The 19,252-nt window shown below is 38.9% G+C and overlaps 2 protein-coding genes across 2 annotated transcripts; both read right to left on the bottom strand.

The window, feature by feature from the left end:
* Nucleotides 1-168: 168 nt before the first annotated feature.
* LOC140927683 (uncharacterized) lies at nt 169-7,323 on the bottom strand. The gene is made up of 5 exons (XM_073377356.1): nt 7,205-7,323; nt 5,682-5,713; nt 4,449-4,737; nt 3,703-3,839; nt 169-928 (listed from the first exon to the last, which is right to left on the bottom strand). The coding sequence occupies exons 2-5, from the start codon at nt 5,700-5,702 to the stop codon at nt 728-730; spliced, it is 648 nt and encodes a 215-aa protein (XP_073233457.1). The 5' UTR covers nt 5,703-5,713; nt 7,205-7,323; the 3' UTR covers nt 169-727.
* Nucleotides 7,324-13,996: 6,673 nt separating this feature from the next.
* On the bottom strand, nt 13,997-17,488 carry LOC140927684 (uncharacterized). Its single transcript, XM_073377357.1, has 3 exons — nt 17,187-17,488; nt 16,044-16,177; nt 13,997-15,393 (listed from the first exon to the last, which is right to left on the bottom strand). Exons 1-3 carry the CDS (start codon nt 17,410-17,412, stop codon nt 15,196-15,198), a joined length of 558 nt encoding a protein of 185 aa, XP_073233458.1. The 5' UTR covers nt 17,413-17,488; the 3' UTR covers nt 13,997-15,195.
* Between the last annotated feature and the right edge of the window lie 1,764 nt (nt 17,489-19,252).

Genomic DNA, 19,252 nt, shown 5'->3' on the forward strand with positions numbered 1-19,252 from the left:
CTATTGATGCATGTCCACGGAAATCAGTATGAAGCTTAGAGACAGTACCCCTAAATGAATATAAGAGGGACTCTCACTTGTAATTGACTGACTGTCCAAAGATTAGCGAATTTTAGCCATTGTTTCACTGCCTAACAAGTTATCAACAATCTTGAAAACCTTGACATCTTCGATGTCATTATAACCCTGATTATAACAAAAATGTTCTTTGTCTAGTGGTGGTAATGTTCCAAATCTTTGTTATTAATATGGCGACGTAGTTTATGCTCAAGCTTGGGAGATATTGACCCTGAAAAACCCTATTGAGCCACCTTAAATCAATGTGGTTACATGTATTTTAAACCTCAACTCGCTTTCGATGTTGGAATCCCTACTTTGAACTTGACGTTGATCAAGATGCAATGCGCAAGCATTTATTAATCAAAAAATAAACTGAATAAGTTGAATGGATTTGCTCCTTTTTTCTTATTCCTACTTAAGCGTAGGGGTGGTGTCTGTTAGGCAGGGGGGGGGGGGGTTGTTTGTTAGAGCGGAGCCTTTAATACACACTTGAGGCTTGGGAGTGCGTTAATAAGACAAGAGACGTTTTGAGATTAGGCGTCTATATCATTTAAAGTATGCAAACCAACGCCATATTATTTCACAAACGTCATTTTTTGTGACCTGATCATTTCCCTTCTCTAGTAAATGTACAAAAGAAGCACTAGTGCAACCTAACACTCCAGATTTAAATTTTGTTGAGGATAAACAGCGCTTGAGGGTTTGGATACTCAGTAGCCTGCATCCCATCCACTAACGTAACCATGCCGGTGCTATCACATCCCAAGAACTTTGTGCTGTCCGACGAGTAGCGGAAAAAGGTGTAACTCCAGTAGTAATCGAAGGTAAAGCGAGAGTTGGGAGGATATGATGATCCAGATTCATATCGCTGAAATTTATGCAGAGAAAGCTTTTAATTAATACTGTACATACTTTAAATTGGCTAACGGAATCAGTTGAAAAGTCTCTGTACACTAAAGATATTAAACGATGAAGCTAATGCAAACCCCCGACTACTTTTGGAGCCTTTTGGTCTTATGAATAATAACAATATAATATTAGCGAAACAGCTGTCTATGGCTACAATCCCGCTCTGTTTTGGGTTCTGTCGGTGTCGTGTTGATGTCTTGCAAAATTAATTTTCACACTGAGTACGATCAGCGATCAGCATAATGAGGTATTCTGTTTGCAGAATTTAATATGTCTACATGATTTTCATAGCGGAGCACCACGTGTACGTAGCCCCATGGCTAAGTAAATCTACCCATCCCAGAAAATTTGGTAATCACGTGACCGTACACCGAGCGAGCGAGCGACCGTCCGTCCGCACCACAGGGACATTCTAGCTAGTTTGGGAGCCCAAGAGAAAACTAATTGCACATCAATGTTGTGATCAGTTGACAGCAAAACAGGGTATCCGCTGACCAGTATCACCTGACCGTGATCAAGTGTCGACCCATCGAGGTCGAGTATTTTTTGAAGTTATCTGCTGACAAATTAACAGTTTCAAATGATCGCAGGCTCAATTTTATTTTTTCCAATGATTCATATGAAATATGTTGTGTTTATGTCACTATGGCCCCGCACTGTCAAGATTTTGATTTCAAACTGCCCTCGGACGCGAAAATTCAGTCAGTTTTTAAAAAAAATACAGGCGGGGCGGGAAAATTCGCTGACATCTGAGTTTCGAATTGCCTCCTATTTCAAATAGAAAGGAAATTTAAAAGAATGATTATTCAATTTACATTTTTGTGGTGTTCGTCACCGTCGCCTTTGTTAGAACCACGATTCGAGGAAAAATGTGCCTTTACCACTTAACATTATCCGCCGATCTTTTCGAAACTTCAGCATCTCCCAAGGCAACTCCCCGGACATTTCAATTTTTTAAGACAGGCTTGTTAAAATTCCTGTTACTTTAGCCCAATGTGGTGGTCAAATGCCTTATCCCAAAGAAGAAATGTTTTGCAGATTGTGAATTTGAAAAAATTAACTTTGCATTCATTATTGCGTATGGTTTTATTTACTGTGACTGACCGTCTGATCATTTAAGAAGTAAGCCAGGTTTGCATTTCCCATTTGTATTGAAGTAGGCAGGGATATTAGGGTCAAGGTAATACGCTTATTGAACCTCTGTTTGATGCTATATCGCCTTTGTTTCTCACTATATTTAAATAAGCAGATGTTTACAAAAGGTAATTAAAATGAAATGATTTTCTACGTTTGATAATATTTGTTTCTCACTATAAATTTTATCTTTTTATAAACCTCTGTTCAATGACGGTTAAACTACTTCAAGGTAAAAGTAGGTTGAGTTTGATCGTCCGGGTGAACGTAGTCCTGAATAGCACTGTTGCTGTTGACAGTGACTGACGTTTCGACAGTCCCAAAGAGAGTCCGTCCATTAATTTTACATCTACTAAGCGGCCATCATGCATGATACGCTTAGTTTGGCCTCTTTTCGGAAGACAGGAAAATAAAGTCCGAGATACGGAAGGTGACGACCAATTTTGGTCTATTAATGCTGCTCATGTCGCGTGTTTGTTTGAAAATCTAATAATAAAAGCGATGTTTCTGCTAAAGATTGTGCTAATTTATGACGAACCTCTATTGAGGAGCCGATACCCCGAGGGTGGCCGCTTTAATGGAGGTTCAAATGACTGTAGATGATTGGTGATGAAAAGATACATTTATCAACGAGCAACCTCGTCCTCCTATCGAAAATTTTCCAGGTCAAAGCCCTATATAACTCTCGTTAATGAACCAGTTAAAGGGGGTGACATTGGGGGGGGGGGGGGGGGGGTACCAAATACCGCCAAAAAAAAGAGAAGAAGAAGAAGAAGGAGAAGAATAAAGGAAGAAAGAAAAAGAAAGAAAGGGGGAAAGAAAAAGGAATGGCAAAGACCGAAATGCCGAGTCCAAAATCGACGAAATACCGATGCCGCATTTAAGATCGGTCACACTTACTTAAAGTCGTATCCATCTCGCGTGTTTGTTTATCTCAAGTATGTATACACAGAAATCAACCTCAGCAATCCCCGCGAGAAAACGTGAGGAGACATCGAATTGATCAACACAACGATCGAAAAGCCCAGTCACTGGTAGCCTCCCGCGGAGGCGTTTTTAGGGGAGATCGTTTTTCATTTATCGTTAGCATTAGACAAGAGAAAGCAAATGAACGGACCGCAATACCGTATATGAAGAATCTTCTTTTACCGCATACAGTTAGCCATAAGGATGAAAAACCGCAGACCGCAGGGCTAGATGCCGCACATTAACATCTTTAAAATCAAAATTACCGGAAAACGGCTTGAAAAAAAAAGAGAAAAACACAACAAAAACAAAAAAACTCAATACCGCAATACCGTCAACCCCGGGCTCCATGACCCCCTCGTTGAACCTTTCGCATTATAATTAAGCAGCCACCCTCAGGGTACCGGCAAGTGGCCCCGCTTAATGCAGGTTGGCTGCTCATTAGTAGAGGTTCGTCATAAGTTAGCATAATCTTTAGACTGGAAACATCACTTTATTTTGAAACAAATACGCGACGATTTTTTGACTGTGATTACTTCCGGTCAGAGGCAATAGTGAATTCTGTAAAAGCAACATTAAACAATTGTAAGAACCTCAGGGAGACATTTAATTAATAATGATAAAATATTTTACCGAAGCTACTACGTCGTTCTGTGTTGCTGTGTTTACAGTTAGGACGTATTGTTGTCCGCCGTCGTTGAAGAGAAGACTGACATCGTTCTGATTAAAGTTAATCTCACTGGTGGTAACAGTCGATAAACCCTGTCCACCTTAACACAACAGAACAAAACATAAAGTTATTCGAAACAGGAAATAAGATGCAGAGAAGGGATCGGGGGTCCTTTCCACCTTGATGAAAGGGACAAAACATAACTTATTCATATAAGCAAACGCTGGAAAGGGAACGTTGATACTATTTTAGTGTGGCTTGCTTATATTGTTGATAATTTCGGATTTTTATTTGCCAGAGTCTAGGCTTCATAGCTAAAAGGAAGTCCGATACTTCAAGATCTCTGCACACTGAGCAAACCTTATTTTAAATTTTAAAGCAAGAAAAAGGTAGAAAAGAAGTAAAGAGAGTCAGGAAGCCTTGAACCGAGTAGCAGCGATACCGGGTAAGTACGCGGACACAAAGGAGACATGCCATAGTGGCCGTATTATCCGGGTGTCAGAGGGCTCTACGAAAAACTGAACCTCACGGACGCATGCTGTATTGATATAAGGACTATAAAGGACTTAGCCCTAGCACAGAGCGAATGAAGTGAGACTTGGGATGCGAAAAATGCAGACTGTGAACCGGTATAAGCTAATACAATACAATTACTTCCAGGAGGCCTCGTAAAAAGGGAAAAATCAATTTAAAAAAATAGGAAACTTACTGCCGCTGCCACTGAAAGAACCGTTGCAATAAAAATTACTGCCAGATGGGTTTAGCACCATTAAACCATCGTTTGACATGCCAACAAGGCTCCACATTCGATAATTTGTGTTCCCGTCAACTGGGTGGGGTTTCTGCGGACTGCCGTCGGTAGCCCCATTTCCCGATTTAAGTACAGCATAACTCGACAAGGCAATACTGGTTACAGTCAACACCGTCAAAACCACATGGTACAAAACACAGAACACCCTAGTCTTCCGTCCATGATAACAGGCGCTTTGACCTGGTTCCTTAAAATAAACATAACATAAATTAAAAAGTGCTTCATTTGGTCAGTCAGTTCGTCAGTAACACCTTCTTTTTCCTCTGTTTTTAGGTTTGTTTTGCTTTGTATTTTTGTGGTTGTTTGTTAATTTTTTTTTCATTTCTTCCACTTTACTCACTAGTATATTGTGACTCAATTTGAAAAATATGACGTTCATGGCGCAATATTATTAGTCGAAGGTACATTTGGGAATGTGCTTTTGTGAGATTGTTTACCCTTTTAGTTATTAGTAATGGTCCTTGTCTGTGCCACCAATGTTATTGGCTGCAAATGCGCGTTAAAAAAGGAGTTGTGGGGCGGTAACCACTACGAGCAGAGGTTTCTTTCTGGCATAGGTCTTAGCGTTAATTTTACCTCTACAAGATCCAGAAAATTCTGGAAGGGTGGACCGCGACAATTGACAGCTATAAAGATACTATTCAATTTGCTGAGAATTCTGTAAATAATGCAAAATTTCACCGAAAAGGGGGCAGGGAGGTTGGAGGAAAAGTTTGGCGGTCCACTCGACCAAACCCTAGGCCCCACCTGGGGCCTGGAGTGTATTTTAAATATACTTATATTTGCTTAGTGTCTGAAACAGGTCTCCCAACTATTGACTGGAACAGGCCGGGTCGCAGATTCATTTATTTTTTTTCTTTTCTTTTCTGGAATAAATTCAGATAGGAGCCGGATTATTAGATTCCAGAGTCTTAATGATCGCGACTCAGCAGGTCACCTCCATAGTATAAATTTAAGAAAGTTCCCCGGGGGTCGTTATAACACCTGTCACTTTAATTTTAGCGGCAAGATCGCGCTGGCTACACAATATGTGTAGAGCATTTTATTTGAAAAAACACTTTATTTTGACTGGGTTGAATGGTGGCTCGTTACATTGCCTAGCAAATGGCGTTTTCAATAGTTATATCTCACCTCCACAGACATTCCTCCCATTGCGTTCAAGGCTTTCCACACTAACGATATGCAAAAGTATCAAACAAATAATTTTGACAGTTAAGATAACGGTGGCTAAAACTTTACTAACCGGGACAATTAAACAAGTTACAAGTGCCGAGATTTCTCACAGTAAATAGATTTTCCTGCTTAAGTTTCCGGAATTCGAGAATTTTTGCCTTTGGAATCCGGAAACCTGGTCTCTGGAATCTACCATGCACCTCAAGGAATCCAGAATCCCAATAAGACTGGAATCCACAATGAATAAGAACTTAACGTACATTTGTGGCCCAACCTAAGCCCAAAAATTCGACGGACGTACTTAAACACAGGTGCGACCACTTCTGAACATAACACCACTCAGTATCCTTTCAAGTATTCCGCCCGATTTCCATTGGCTCAGATCCCTAATTCTCCAATAACGTTTGCAATATACGGTAAAATGACGTCAACAGTAATCGCCAGAAAATTAGAACGGCAAATGAAAAGCCCTGAGGATGAGGCTGCTTTGGCTCAGTTGTTTTCGAGCCTTTTAGAGATGGGGAAAATGTTGGAAAATTTTTCATGTTTTGCGAAGAAGAAGTAAACGAACTTCTGCCCCCAAATAAGCAAGAACAGTAAAATACAACTCAACGGATGGCAACTTTCATTCTGCAGAATATCTGTTTGACTAAACATCACTTCGCAGTTCCGAATTTTTGCCGAGGAACAGCAGACACATGCAGAATCCCACATCGATAGACTAGTGGACATGTCCAGTAAAGTAGGAATAAATTTAAAGGGGCTGTTTCACGGCTCCCTAGAGTTCACTTTGTTAATATTGTCAATATCACGACGCTATTCACAATGTGTAGTTCCACAAAATATCCATACACGCCACGGAGGGCACTTTGTTTTAGATCCCTACCTCCTGGAATTCCGTAATTTTCCAACTTGGTGATATTTTTAAATATCTCACGCTCTTAAAAGAGCCGATGACAGCTATCTATCGCGTAAGACGTCGTCAACAAAAAAAATAAATAAATAAATAACATAAAATATTCAGCCGACCGTTCATAAAATATCATCGATGAAAACTGAATAATTTTTGTTTTAAAATACTGTTGACAGTGATTTAACTGATTGCTTGCTGAATAGAGCGGTTGTTAGTTTTCGAAAACTCACCAGTCTAACTCATGCAGAGTCCACTCTCTCCAAAGCATGATACCAAAAGCAAAAGTTACAGCGAAAAAAATGATCTGTTAGGCTAACAAGTTTTCAGAACCTCAATTATCTTAGTCAGGTTTGTCAATTCATACCTCCTTTTATGTTTGGTGTGTTATTTAGACCGTTTTTTACTCTTTTGAGCTGTTTTTTTGTTTCACTCGATTTGGTCGCGCTTCCATTGACACAGCTCCTCTAATCAAGTTCTTCTACCCATCGAATGCAATTATAAGAACCTCATATTAATCAACTCAGTGAACTTATCATAGTCACTGATATCAACCTTATCATACACTTACCGTGTGCACCACAGTCAGTCCTCAGTAATGAATTGTACGACGCGTTTTCTGGGCCCCCTTAAATACTCCATTCGAATGTTTCTAAATTTGTTCCTGACCTAATAAATCTTAAATTTTCTAAATTTATCGCTGACCCTTGTACTAAGTAAACTCTTCCGTGTATGGATGAAGAGAAGCTGATATCGGTATCTTTTTATCAAAGCGCTCCTAAAAGAGTTAATTCTTTTAAGCACATAGTTACGTCTAACATGGCTAAAGTGTAAATTCTGATAAGTTAGTTCTCTGACGTCTTGATGCCCAAATACGCCATTTAAAACTATGTCGATGCCGATGTTTATCTTTTCTACAAGGAATCCAACTGGCAAATATAAACACTAAAACGATATGTTATCAGAATCCATAGACAACACTGACGTCCCGGAAATCATGATCAAGAATCAACGAACCGGTAAAAGGAAGTTTAGTTACTTCGCGTCCTAGCACTACCGTTATGAATTTCAGAGAAAGGATTAACTTCCCCTGTTGTGTGATATTTTTATCATCCGGGGCCCAGTTGCTCGAAGCATGGTTAGCGTTAACCAGAGTTTAATACCTTGACAACGTATTGGTTATCAAAGCGCTCCTAAAAGAGTTAATTCTTTTAAGTACATAGTTACGTCTAACATGGCTAAAGTGTAAATTCTGATAAGTTAGTTCTCTGACGTCTTGATGCCCAAATACGCCATTTAAAACTATGTCGATGCCGATGTTTATTTTTTCTACAAGGAATCCAACTGGCAAATATAAACACTAAAACGATACGTTATCAGAATCCATAGACAACACTGACGTCGCGGAAATCATGATCAAGAATCAACGAACCGGTAAAAGGAAGTTTAGTTACTCCCTGAAAGCAACTGAAGTATGACGTTGTCGCGTCCTAGCACTACCGTTATGAATTTCAGAGAAAGGATTAACTGCCCCTGTTGTGTGATATTTTTATCATCCGGAGCCCAGTTGCTCGAAGCATGGTTAGCGTTAACCAGAGTTTAATACCTTGACAACGTATTGGTTTTGATACTGCTTAACCAATGGTTAAAGCTAACCATGCTTTGAGCAACTCAGCCCGAAACGTTAACATTTTTGTTGCATGAGGTCGCTACCTTTTTCATTTGCCTGACAGGCTTAGTAAACCCATTGACCAAGAGAGGATGAAGGGTTGCACTGATTTTAACTTCGAATTCCCATAATCCTTACAAATGCTGTGAAGTATTTTGAAAGTTATTTTAAGTTTATTTCGTGTTGTGCTTGACGTTTCAGTCGTGACTTGAGCTTGTTATGATCAGTTTATAGATAAATGTCAATCCGTATTTGCGTCGACAGGTTTTCAAATTCTATTACCTTTAAAAGTCGTTTTTCAATATGAATGTCATTTATTAAATTTGATTGTCAGTCCTTAAAGTGGGCACGTTTTGGAACCGTCGCTGACCTTGATTTTTACCTACATCAGAGTTCCTTTGGTTTAAGGTAGAGTCTCGTGGGTTAAGCCGTCACGCTTTCATTGGTTTTCTTATGGCTTTGGTGGTCAACAGGAAATTCGTTCAAGTCACTCGGAAAAGCGTTTGTAACTCTCATGGTCACCAAGCCTAAACGTACCTACGTTTTACTTATATAAGTTGCCAGTGTTTAGCACGAGGGAGAGAGTAGCTGAGATTAGTTACAGTTAGTTGTCTTGCAGAATTTGTTAAGTGATGCTGTAAACAAGACATAAGAGCCCCTGTAAAGATTAAAAGAACAACAAGGTGTGACTTAGATACCTGGTACCTCTACGCTCAGCGAGCGAGTTGCTCGTAAACCCCTTACACAAAGTTAAATAAGGGTGGAAGGTGGCTCCGTCATTAATACAGGCGCATCAAGCCATGACAAACTATCCGTCATAACTGTTCATTTTCTTTTTAACGCAATGGCTACGAAACCTTGCAAAGAGCAATATATATCATTCAGCAATAATGTGAAACAAACCATTTTTTACGAAATTAGAGTTGAAGTTGATCCTTTACGTCAGTTCAAAGAAAATCAAATCTAGTAAAATCCGAAAACTAGGTTAAATGAGCCACCAGTTTTACATTTCGGGAAAAGTAATTCCAATTTTTGCTAATTCCTCAAGCAAAAGCCGATGCGTACTATTCAGTTTAAAAATTACTTTCTAGTTAACAATTATTCAACGAGTGCGCTTGGCTATAACCATCTCATATCCAACAAGCGCGAGTGGAATAATTGTTTTAATAAAAACGCCCACAAAATCTCGATGAATCTCCCCGACTTTGTTTTGCTAGAACAAACCGGAAAAGACAAGAGACTTCCGCTATTAACATGTCACACGTCCATCAAAACTGTCAACGCGCTAACAGACTGGATGAATGAAAAAATAACGATGAACACTTTTAAAAACTCATCGGGATTCTAGGATTTTACACTGCAGGACAGCTAAAAATCTAGCAGATAATGCATATGAGAACAAAAAGAATTTTGAAGTGCAGCCGTCGAAATTACCGTGAATTTGGAGTTTTGGTGTAAACGTAAGAACAACGGAGGAAAACCTTTCCCTTGGTCGCCATTTAGCCTGTGCCAGGCTCTCAGATAGTATAGTGCGGACGTATTAAAACGAGCAAAGCGAAAATAAGACGCGCCATGACTTTTCACCACTTTCTCGGAGCCTGGATCTCCCCAGCCCCCGCGCGTTTATCGCATTTCTTTTTACTGAACCACTTTTTTATTGAACGACTTTTCACCACTTTCTCGGAGCCTGGAACAGGCTAGTCGCCATTCAGAACCGCCAGCTGGTTTTGCTGAACGAGAGAAGAAGCTATACTTACGCCTGGATTGCTGTAGTGAATGGCTGCTTAGCCTGTATTTGTAGCTAGTTGCTTGTGATCTTCTTTATGTCGGATGAATAGGCTGCAGTTATTTATCGGCGAGTGGCCTTGCCATCATGAAGAAACAACGAATTCTTGTCTTCTTTCGTAGCTGGTCGAGGTATTTTTAGTTTCATGTATTTTCATGCGTTTTTCGATAAGCTTTCTTTTACTCCTGTGGCTTTTTTGTTTGCTTGTTTGTTTGTTTGTTTTTTTTTCTGGTGATATTGCATTTTCTAGTATTCTAAGAATTAAAACGATCTTCTTCGGGCGTTATTCTATCCTTCGCGAAATAAAATCTCAGCAAGCTTCCAGTTTTGAACTGACGCGTACACTGACCAAATATGGAGAGCATGGTATAATGGCTCATATACCATGATGGCTAAGCCAATCAAAACGCTAGAATTGCGTTATCCAATGATTAAGTTTTTAATAATCATTTTTTCACCGTCATCCTTTCGGTAAACACAAAACAGTTAGCTTTTGAACAATTTTAGTAACAATTAGGTCACCTGTAAATTTTCAGCCATACATCTCAACAATAGCGATTGCAACGGCCTCCGAAAATTAGAGGGATTTGTATGAGAAAAACAACTCTTGTCACCCAGTCACGTTTGAGCGGTTTTCCATCGATACACATCCTTTTAAATTGTAAAATTTTTAAACTGCCGTTAAACTTCTCCCTTACGCATTTAAGGGCTCAAATTGCCTATTATCAGAAACTCATAAGGGGTTGAAACGTGTAACTCTCATATGTTTGCTTTGTCCGATGCTCGTGATTATTCATTTTCGAAAGTACCATATTTGGAACGAGAAGAAGAGATAACTGACCAATCAAACTTCGTAAACAACGTGACGTAATTTTCCTTCAGGTTCCCGCGCCCGCTTAAAAAAATGGCGGACAAACGGGGGAAAGCTTTCAAAGCCGAGAAAGCTTTCTAAGGTTGAAACCAGGAATATTACCGAAACACTGAGCGGGATATTATTGCCTTACCACACGGGCCAAACATAACATTATGAATCCCATTGACGGCCTCGCAACTTCTTGAAGTTGTCACTTCAAAAAACGATGACCCTCTTCACAGTAAACTTATACTGCAAATTTAAAAGTCTAGAATAAACAGTGAAAAATATTTTCGAATAAAATTCATTAGCTGCGTATCGAAAGTGTCCAAAACCTGAACCTGACATCTTCGCAAAAAGTGATGCTTGTAATGAATGTGAGAAGCATTTTAAAAGCTTAAATTAAACTTAGATGTTGTAGTCATGATCGTGTTTTGAGCTAATTTTATGAATGAACAAACTCAAAACAATAGACAGAGAAGCCTTTTCTTGAAATTTTTATTCCAAGACCAAAAAGTTAATCCTTTAAAGCACTTCGGAAAACGCTATCTGGATCGTGGATCCGTTCACGCAAGTGACATCGGCTAAGCACATGGCAAAATTCAACACAAACTCCATCTCAAATCAGGCACATTTTGTAATTTTTCTTTAGCGCCGAAGAGCAAAAATTTATAAAACGTCTATGAAACATTTAGAAAATACATAAATTCCCTTTCAAAAACGTAATTGTCTTGGCCATAGAGTGCAAAATGTACCTGAAAATTCAGCAAAAACTTCGCTGACTTGGTTGCATTTCAAAACAGACCATGGGCTCCGCCGTGAAGAAAACAAGGTTGAATTCCTCGAAGGACGATTTCTTGACGAAAAGCTTCCCTTTCTCCACAAAAAGAAAGCTGAGCATTCTTTTGAACTTTCTTTTTCCATTTTTTGTCTTTTAACGGTGTATTTTTAACCTTGAAATACAGAACTCTTGTCTTAAAACATCTGCATGGTGATCACGCAGCAGCCATTTTGTTGAAAATGGATATCCGTCACTAAGATTTCCAAATATGGTCAAAACGAATATTCACGAGCATTGAACGCGAGTTACACGTTTCAACCCCTTATGGGTTTCTGCTATTATATAATGGATTAAAAGAAAATTTGAGTTCCGTAATGCTTAAGGTGGCTCGATACCTCCCAAGTTTGAGCATACACTACGTCGCCATGAACAAAAATTTGGAAAAATTGCCACCACAAATGAATTAGATAAAGATGAAGTTTGTTAAGATCGGGGTTGCAATGGCATCGTTGTCTTCGTAGCAACGAAATGACACTATTACCTAATTTACTTACAGCAGTATTTCTCGGCACCGGGAACTGTTCTTTCAAAATCGTTCACGGGAGCTTTTTCCTCCAATAACCGCTTCGATGTTCGTGGAGTTTATGCGAAATCTGTAAGAACACCATCGAGTTATTTTGGGATAAAGTTTTTATGGTTAGAAATACGGTAAAAATGGGCAATCTCGACGAAGCGCTTTTGATATGCAATTTCACCTCATAGTAGTATCAATCTTTTTAAAAACTTGTGAAAGATCATGGACGAGATAGCTCCAGCCGATTGCTAGAAAGAAGGATTGGAATAGCATGTATCGAGGCGCTCTTGTTAGCAGTTTGTAAACATTTTGGTCTACTTCAACAAATTAGCGAATATTTTTTTAAGCGCTCAATAGATTTTTTTTTTTTTAAAAAATTAATATTCTTGAGATTACCCTTCCTTTTATATGATTTTTTTAGTTTCAAGATTATTGATATATGGTAAGGCAGTTAATAAGGGTCTCTAGTTTATAGACCTCCTTAAAATCTACGCCCCATTAAAGTATTTGAGATCTAAGGCAAGAAAACATAAATGAAGTAGAGAGCTGTGGACACGAAGGGCATTTTCTGTGGCCGCCCTAACACTGTGGAACCTCTCTACCGGATCACATAAAACAAGCATAAAACAAGAAAAATCGAAACGGTCATTAAGCTGTTTGGTTCGGCGGAAAATGAGGAGTGCGGAGAGTGGAAAATGCGGAGTGTGGTAAAAACTTAAAAAAGTATGTGATAGATTCTTAGGAAGATGATTTCATGCAATGTAATTTAATTTGAATATCAATAAAGAAGAATCGCGATGCATCAAGTAAATGAAAGCAAGCACTCTGCATTATTTGATTTTTCGTACTAGGTTTTTTATTCGATTTTTATCGCGCTGGATGGATTTGAGCGCTAGACTGAAATAGACTATTTGATATTTATTATAATTATTATTATGATTATTATGATGATGATGATGATGATGATTATTATTATTACTTTATTGTGGAATCTCAGGTTTGAAAGGTTTTCACTGCCTGGTAAATTACCCATGGGAGCAAGCACTAACAAGTTCCTAAAGGTCCCAAAGGAGCCCTTACGTTTGAGTATCTAAATAGACAAAACTTTTCGTAATGGTCCAGCTGTTCCCAACAGAGTCGCTTTCTGGATCACTTCAAGTCTGATGGTAACGTTAAGTTTTCCCACGTATTTCTCAAACGTAACGGCTCCCAATGCCCCAATCACGTACAATTAACTCAGCTGTCACTTGGTTCAGCTTCCTCAACATTAACTTTTCTATCTCTTCTCGAAGAAATTGACACTCCTCTATTTTCTCCAGTTCTTTGCTTTTATTATTATTATCATTATTATTATTATCATTATTATTATTATTATTATTATTATTATTAACAATGCAGTGCGTTAAAAAGAAAAATATCTCAACTTGATCGAAGGAATGAGTAGAAATTACAAATGTGCGAAATTTATAAATCTCTCTATGAGCTTCCATGGCGTTTTCTCCAATGAATGCTCCACGTTCTTTGACATGATGAATGACATTTCATTGACAAAAAGCAGCACTTTTATATAATCAAGAAAATGATATAAATATCGCCAATAAAGCAACATATTCCATCTTTTGTTGTGCAAATAGGAATTGGGATAGCTCAGACTTGATGTCCTTTTCTTTTCTTTTCTTTTCTTCTTCTTCTTCTTCTTCTTCTTCTTCTTCTTCTTCTTCTTCTTCTTCTTCTTCTCTTTTCTATAATTCCAAGCAGCATTTGTAAATTGCCTATACGTAGCGAGATTTACAATTGTACTTTCAAAATAAGGTTTCCATTATTATTATTATTATTCAAATGATCTAAATATAAAAGAACAGTATAAAAAAGGTAACATGAAAATGAAATGACACTAAACAGAAATTAAAAATAAAGCGGATGAGAGAAGGAGAAATATCGAAGACGTATTGGGCTACCTGTATTTTTTCGAAGTTTTAAATTATTTTAAATTAATTCTTCGAAAACGACTGAACCTGTTTGTTACAAAATGATATTAATCCTTAAACGGTTTCTTTGTAAAGGGAGCCTAGCTCTAAAAGGAAATTGTTTACATATTAGTTTCCAATAAAGGAGGATAAGAATTCAACCGTTCATTTTGAGAATCAGCTTCCGTTTGCAACAACATTTACTTCAGGTTAAAGTAATATACATGTATAAACATTGTTGTGTGCACCAGTCTGGCGACGAAACAGTTATATGAAAATTTATAATAGGCAGTAGGGTATACTAGTAATACTAACAAGGCAAGTGATTAATACAGTGAAGACTACGTGTTAACGTCACAAAAATTCAAATTTGTGACAATATAGAATTGACACATTCAGAAAAACAAGACCAAAAATTAAAGACCCTTGCCATAAATCAGCCCGTCAGTGTAATTAGGAGGAAGAAAAATGTACCGTTATGCTGTGATGACTCCGTATAAATCCCTTTAAAATTGGCTGGATCATAAAGAACGACCTTGGTCCACTCTAGAAGGATATGATGGAGTCATCGGAGCGTAAACGGGTGATGTTACACGAGACGATTCGCAACGACGATTTTAAGCGGAACACGGCGTAGCAATGTTGGAACAATGTTGCAACCATTCGAAACAATGTCGCAACAATGTTGTAATGCTGCGCTGCGCTAAAAATCGTCATTGCGAATCGTCCGGTGTAACATCACCTTAAAGGTACTTATACCTCCCCACCAATTTACACTAACAGGTTGACTTTCAGCAAGTGAACATTATTGATCTTGTTCTTTCTGGATATGTCATCCAATTATAACCCCAAAATTTCGCAATTTTAATTTTTGTGACTTCATCACTTCCCTTTTTTAAAAAAAATGTGCCATCCAACAGTTCACGAGCATTTTAAACTTCGTTGAGGATAAACAGCGCTTGAGGGTTTGGATACTCAAAGAACTGCATCCCATCCACCAACATAGCCCTGCCAGTGCCATCACATCCCAAAAATGTTGTGTTGTCCAACTTGTATGGGAAAAAGGTATAACTCCAGTAGTAATCAATTTTGAAGCGAGAATTGGTTGGATATTCTCCAGATGAATATGGCTGAAATTTATGCAGAGAAATAAAATAAGGTTGATACCTCATACTTTAAATTGGCTGAATCAGTTGAAAAAGAAAATTTAAAAGTCTCTGTACAAGGATATTAAACGAAGCCTGAATGCACGCTTCCGCCTCTTTCTGGAGCCTCTCGCTATTTTAAAGACCTATGAAAGCATGTAAACAGTAGGCCCATTGGAATTTCGACTGTCTCCAGAGTCCGGTCTCTTTTAATTAGGGGCATGATTGCAGGCTCACTTTCACGAGCATCCGCTGGCAACCTGCGAAGCTATTTTCCGCATTTCTTGATTGAACTTCCGGACGGGGGGTCAAATCGGGTCTAACAACCTTATGCCATATACATGGGCCAACGGTACACCCTAAGGTCATGTGAGCTTCCCGTGATCGTAGGTAAAGAGAAACTTAAACAGTCCTGAATCAGGGTAAATGGCACGTCCTAAGTAAGGGGAGAGGGTAGAAATATTACACCAGTAAAAAATAGTAGAAAAAGAGGTACAAAGTTAGCTAAAGTGATTTGCAGGAAAATGCCAAAATGCAAAGAGGGCTAATTAATCATTGAAAGGGAATACAACCTTTAAAGAAATACATCATACATGATTGCAAGCACATTGAATTATGATGACAAATTACTTTACCAAAACTGTGAGGGCGTTCTGCGTTGTGTCTACAGTAAGGGCGTATACTTGACCGCTGATGTTGAAGAGAAGACTGACCTCGTTCTGTGACATTTCAATCTCACTGGTCTTAACAGTTGATAAACCCTGTTCACCTTGATACAACAGAACAAAACATAAAGTTATATTCGAAGCAGGAAATAAGATGCAAAGAAGGGATCGGGGATATCATTTGAGAATGAGTAGCTTAAATCTAAGCAATAGATCACACTTTCTAAGGGTTTACCGGCTTGAAAAACCTCGAACAAAATCACACATTTCTGTAAAATACCACTAACTAAAGATTATAGTTTTTGGGGTCGGAACAATTCAAATTTCAACGTATTCTAATTCTGCGGTATCTATTCTATATCTATCTACAAAGTGCCTGCTTTGATATGTTGTCCTGCTGAGTATATCAAACGAAAAAAAAAAAAAAAATGTACGCGAACTCCACGTGATGATTTATTCCCTGGCCAGTGGCGAAGCGATATCCCCATGCACGGAAACTCCGATCCGGCCCCGTTCACAGGAATTGTATTTCTTTTTTCTTTTATATTACAACACTTATAATAAGCTAGATTGTCGTAGAGAATACATTTGCTGTGACTTTTGACCATTCAGCTCAATAATTGCTCTTTAGTTCGTTTTACACACCTGCTTCATGCTGAATTTGGTAAATTGGACATTTTTACATGGAAAATGGCCAATTTCAAACAAATAGCCCACGTTCGTTGTATTAAAATTCTAATAGACTCCGGGGGGATGGCTCTAGGGTCAAAATTGCAAATTTTTCACGACTCCGTTGTCCCGCAATTCTCAGAAGAGATTGAGCACAAAGAAACCAAACCAAACATAGAAAATGAGCAGAAACCCTCGGAGTCATTTTTGAATTTTAATATATCGAACGTGGGCTATTATTGGTAACGCTCATTAACAATGCTCCGAGGGGAGGGCTCCATGTTTGATACTCTTGCCCAGGTCACGCTCGGTTAATTTGAACAGTTACAATAAACGCTTTGATCTCGACAATATGCGGAAAGTTGCAGACTGTGATCAGTCTACGGTCTTTACTTCCAGGTAGCCTCGTCAAATAGGACAAAAAAAAAAACGAGGGAAACTTACTTCCACTGTTACTGAAAGAACCGTTGCAATAAACATTGCCATCAAATGGGTTTAGCTGCAACAAACCATCGTTTGACATACTAACAGGATTCCACATTCGATATTGTTTGTTCCCGTCAACTTGGTGGGGTTTATAAAAAGGATTGATGTTGGTGCGACCTTTTTCATCCATTGTCACTTGATACACAGCGTAGCTTGACATCCCTAAACTGATTGCAGCCAACATTGAGGCCAAAGCCAAAACCGCACGATAAACCAAACATGCCCACCACTTCCGTTTATGAAACCTGTCGCTTAGACTTGAGTCCTTGTTGAAATAAAGAAAAGTCAACGTCATTTGTGCAATCAGTCGGTCAGCAACACTTTTTTATTTGGTTACTAGGTTCGTTTTTTCATATCAAACTCATTGTGACATTTGCCCTATGTCACATCGGGTGGCCTCAACTTCCGTTAAATAGGGCTGAAAACACGCTGTTTTCTGCAGAATATTGCCTTTCTTTTTCAAAGTAGGAGATCTATCACAAATGCACCACCGGTATTGAACTAAGTGCTATCTAAGCTACTAGTGGTGAAAAACTCGGGTTATTTTGTCAAGATTTCGATGGGGCATTTCTATATTTTTCTCCGTCGGTTTGGATGTAAATTTACAAAAGCGTGACCGGTCTTGAAAGCAGAAGGTCGAGAAAAACCGGACTGGCTCGACAGCGCATGCTCGGAATAATAAATGTACTCAAGAAAAAACGTGCGAGCGAGAAGGAGACATTCCTTCCAAGCGCCTACTAAGCAGGCTATAATAAATGCCCCGCTAAATTCAGAGAGGTGAATTTATTTGCCGCGTTTTGATATGTAATTTGTTGAGATTTGTGCAGATTTGGGTGGGGCTAAATGACTTCGAAGGTTCATCTTGCTCTCTTTCTTCTCTTCGCTTGTACCGTGACGGTTTCTCTCGGGGGAAGGGGGGGGGGGGGGGTACTGCCATATATGGGCTATATAGGTATGTGCCGCTGTGAAGGGTATAGTTTTCAAGCAGTTTGCTCTAGGATAGGGTATATATATCAGAGCTTTTGGGTCTAGAATAGGGTATCATTTTTTAGGAAACTGATCAGTTGGTTGAAGATTTTACGTAGCCTAGGGAAACAGCTACTCTAGGATAGGGGGGATTTGGGGAGTTTACTCTAGTATAGGGTAGTAAAATTCAGCTGAAGTAGCTCTGGTATAGGTTAAGGGTTTCAGGGTCCCAGCGGCACATCCCCACCCAGAAATTCCTAAAGTACCCCCCCCCCCCCCCAAGCGGTTTCTGCAGCTGAAGATAATTTTCAAGGCGAAAATGGTGAGAAATTCAGCCAGCAGAATGGTCCTTGGTATACTTACGAGATTAACAAGTAAGTAGTTTGAAGCGATTATGAATATTTTAATAGGAGCTTAATTATACTTTCAAACAGTTCGATTTCTAAATTTTCGGATATTGAATAATTCCCCGTTTCTTCCTTTTATTCCCGAGGCTCCACATTTAATTCTATGCGCACCTCGGGGTCATCTTTTCTGCAGGACCACAACTTTCTCTTGATGCAACGATACAATCGCCGTGAAAAATGTTGCCTCTATCCTCCAGCGGACCTTTCGAGGGGAAAAACATTTTTTCCAAGCAAACGAAGGGAAAGTAATATTCCTTTCATTATCGTAATCACGCCACTCATCGTATTCGTGACTGAATCCCACGAAATGAATTTTATCTGTTTTCGCGTCCTATCCACTTCAAATACCTCAACATCATACAAATCCCTGTCTGTTTTGCGTTTTCGTTCCACTTTCTTTATCTTTTTTCGCGGAGCTGATAGAATTCTTCCACAAAACGCCGTGGAGGACATGACATTCGCTTCGGACGATAGCCTATGTTTATTTGTGAGGGCAAATACAATACCTTTGAGCACGCGCTGTAGCATACACTGCATGTAATGATCACTGAAGAGCAAATGTCCTCATTTGTGGGCAATGAGTTTGATATGCAGTTGCTTTTATTCTGAACTGTTAATAAAATGGAATGTTCTAGTTCTTTTCTTTCCATT

This window comes from Porites lutea, chromosome 2 (genome assembly GCF_958299795.1).
Source record: "Porites lutea chromosome 2, jaPorLute2.1, whole genome shotgun sequence".
Taxonomy (NCBI): Eukaryota; Metazoa; Cnidaria; class Anthozoa; order Scleractinia; family Poritidae; genus Porites; species Porites lutea.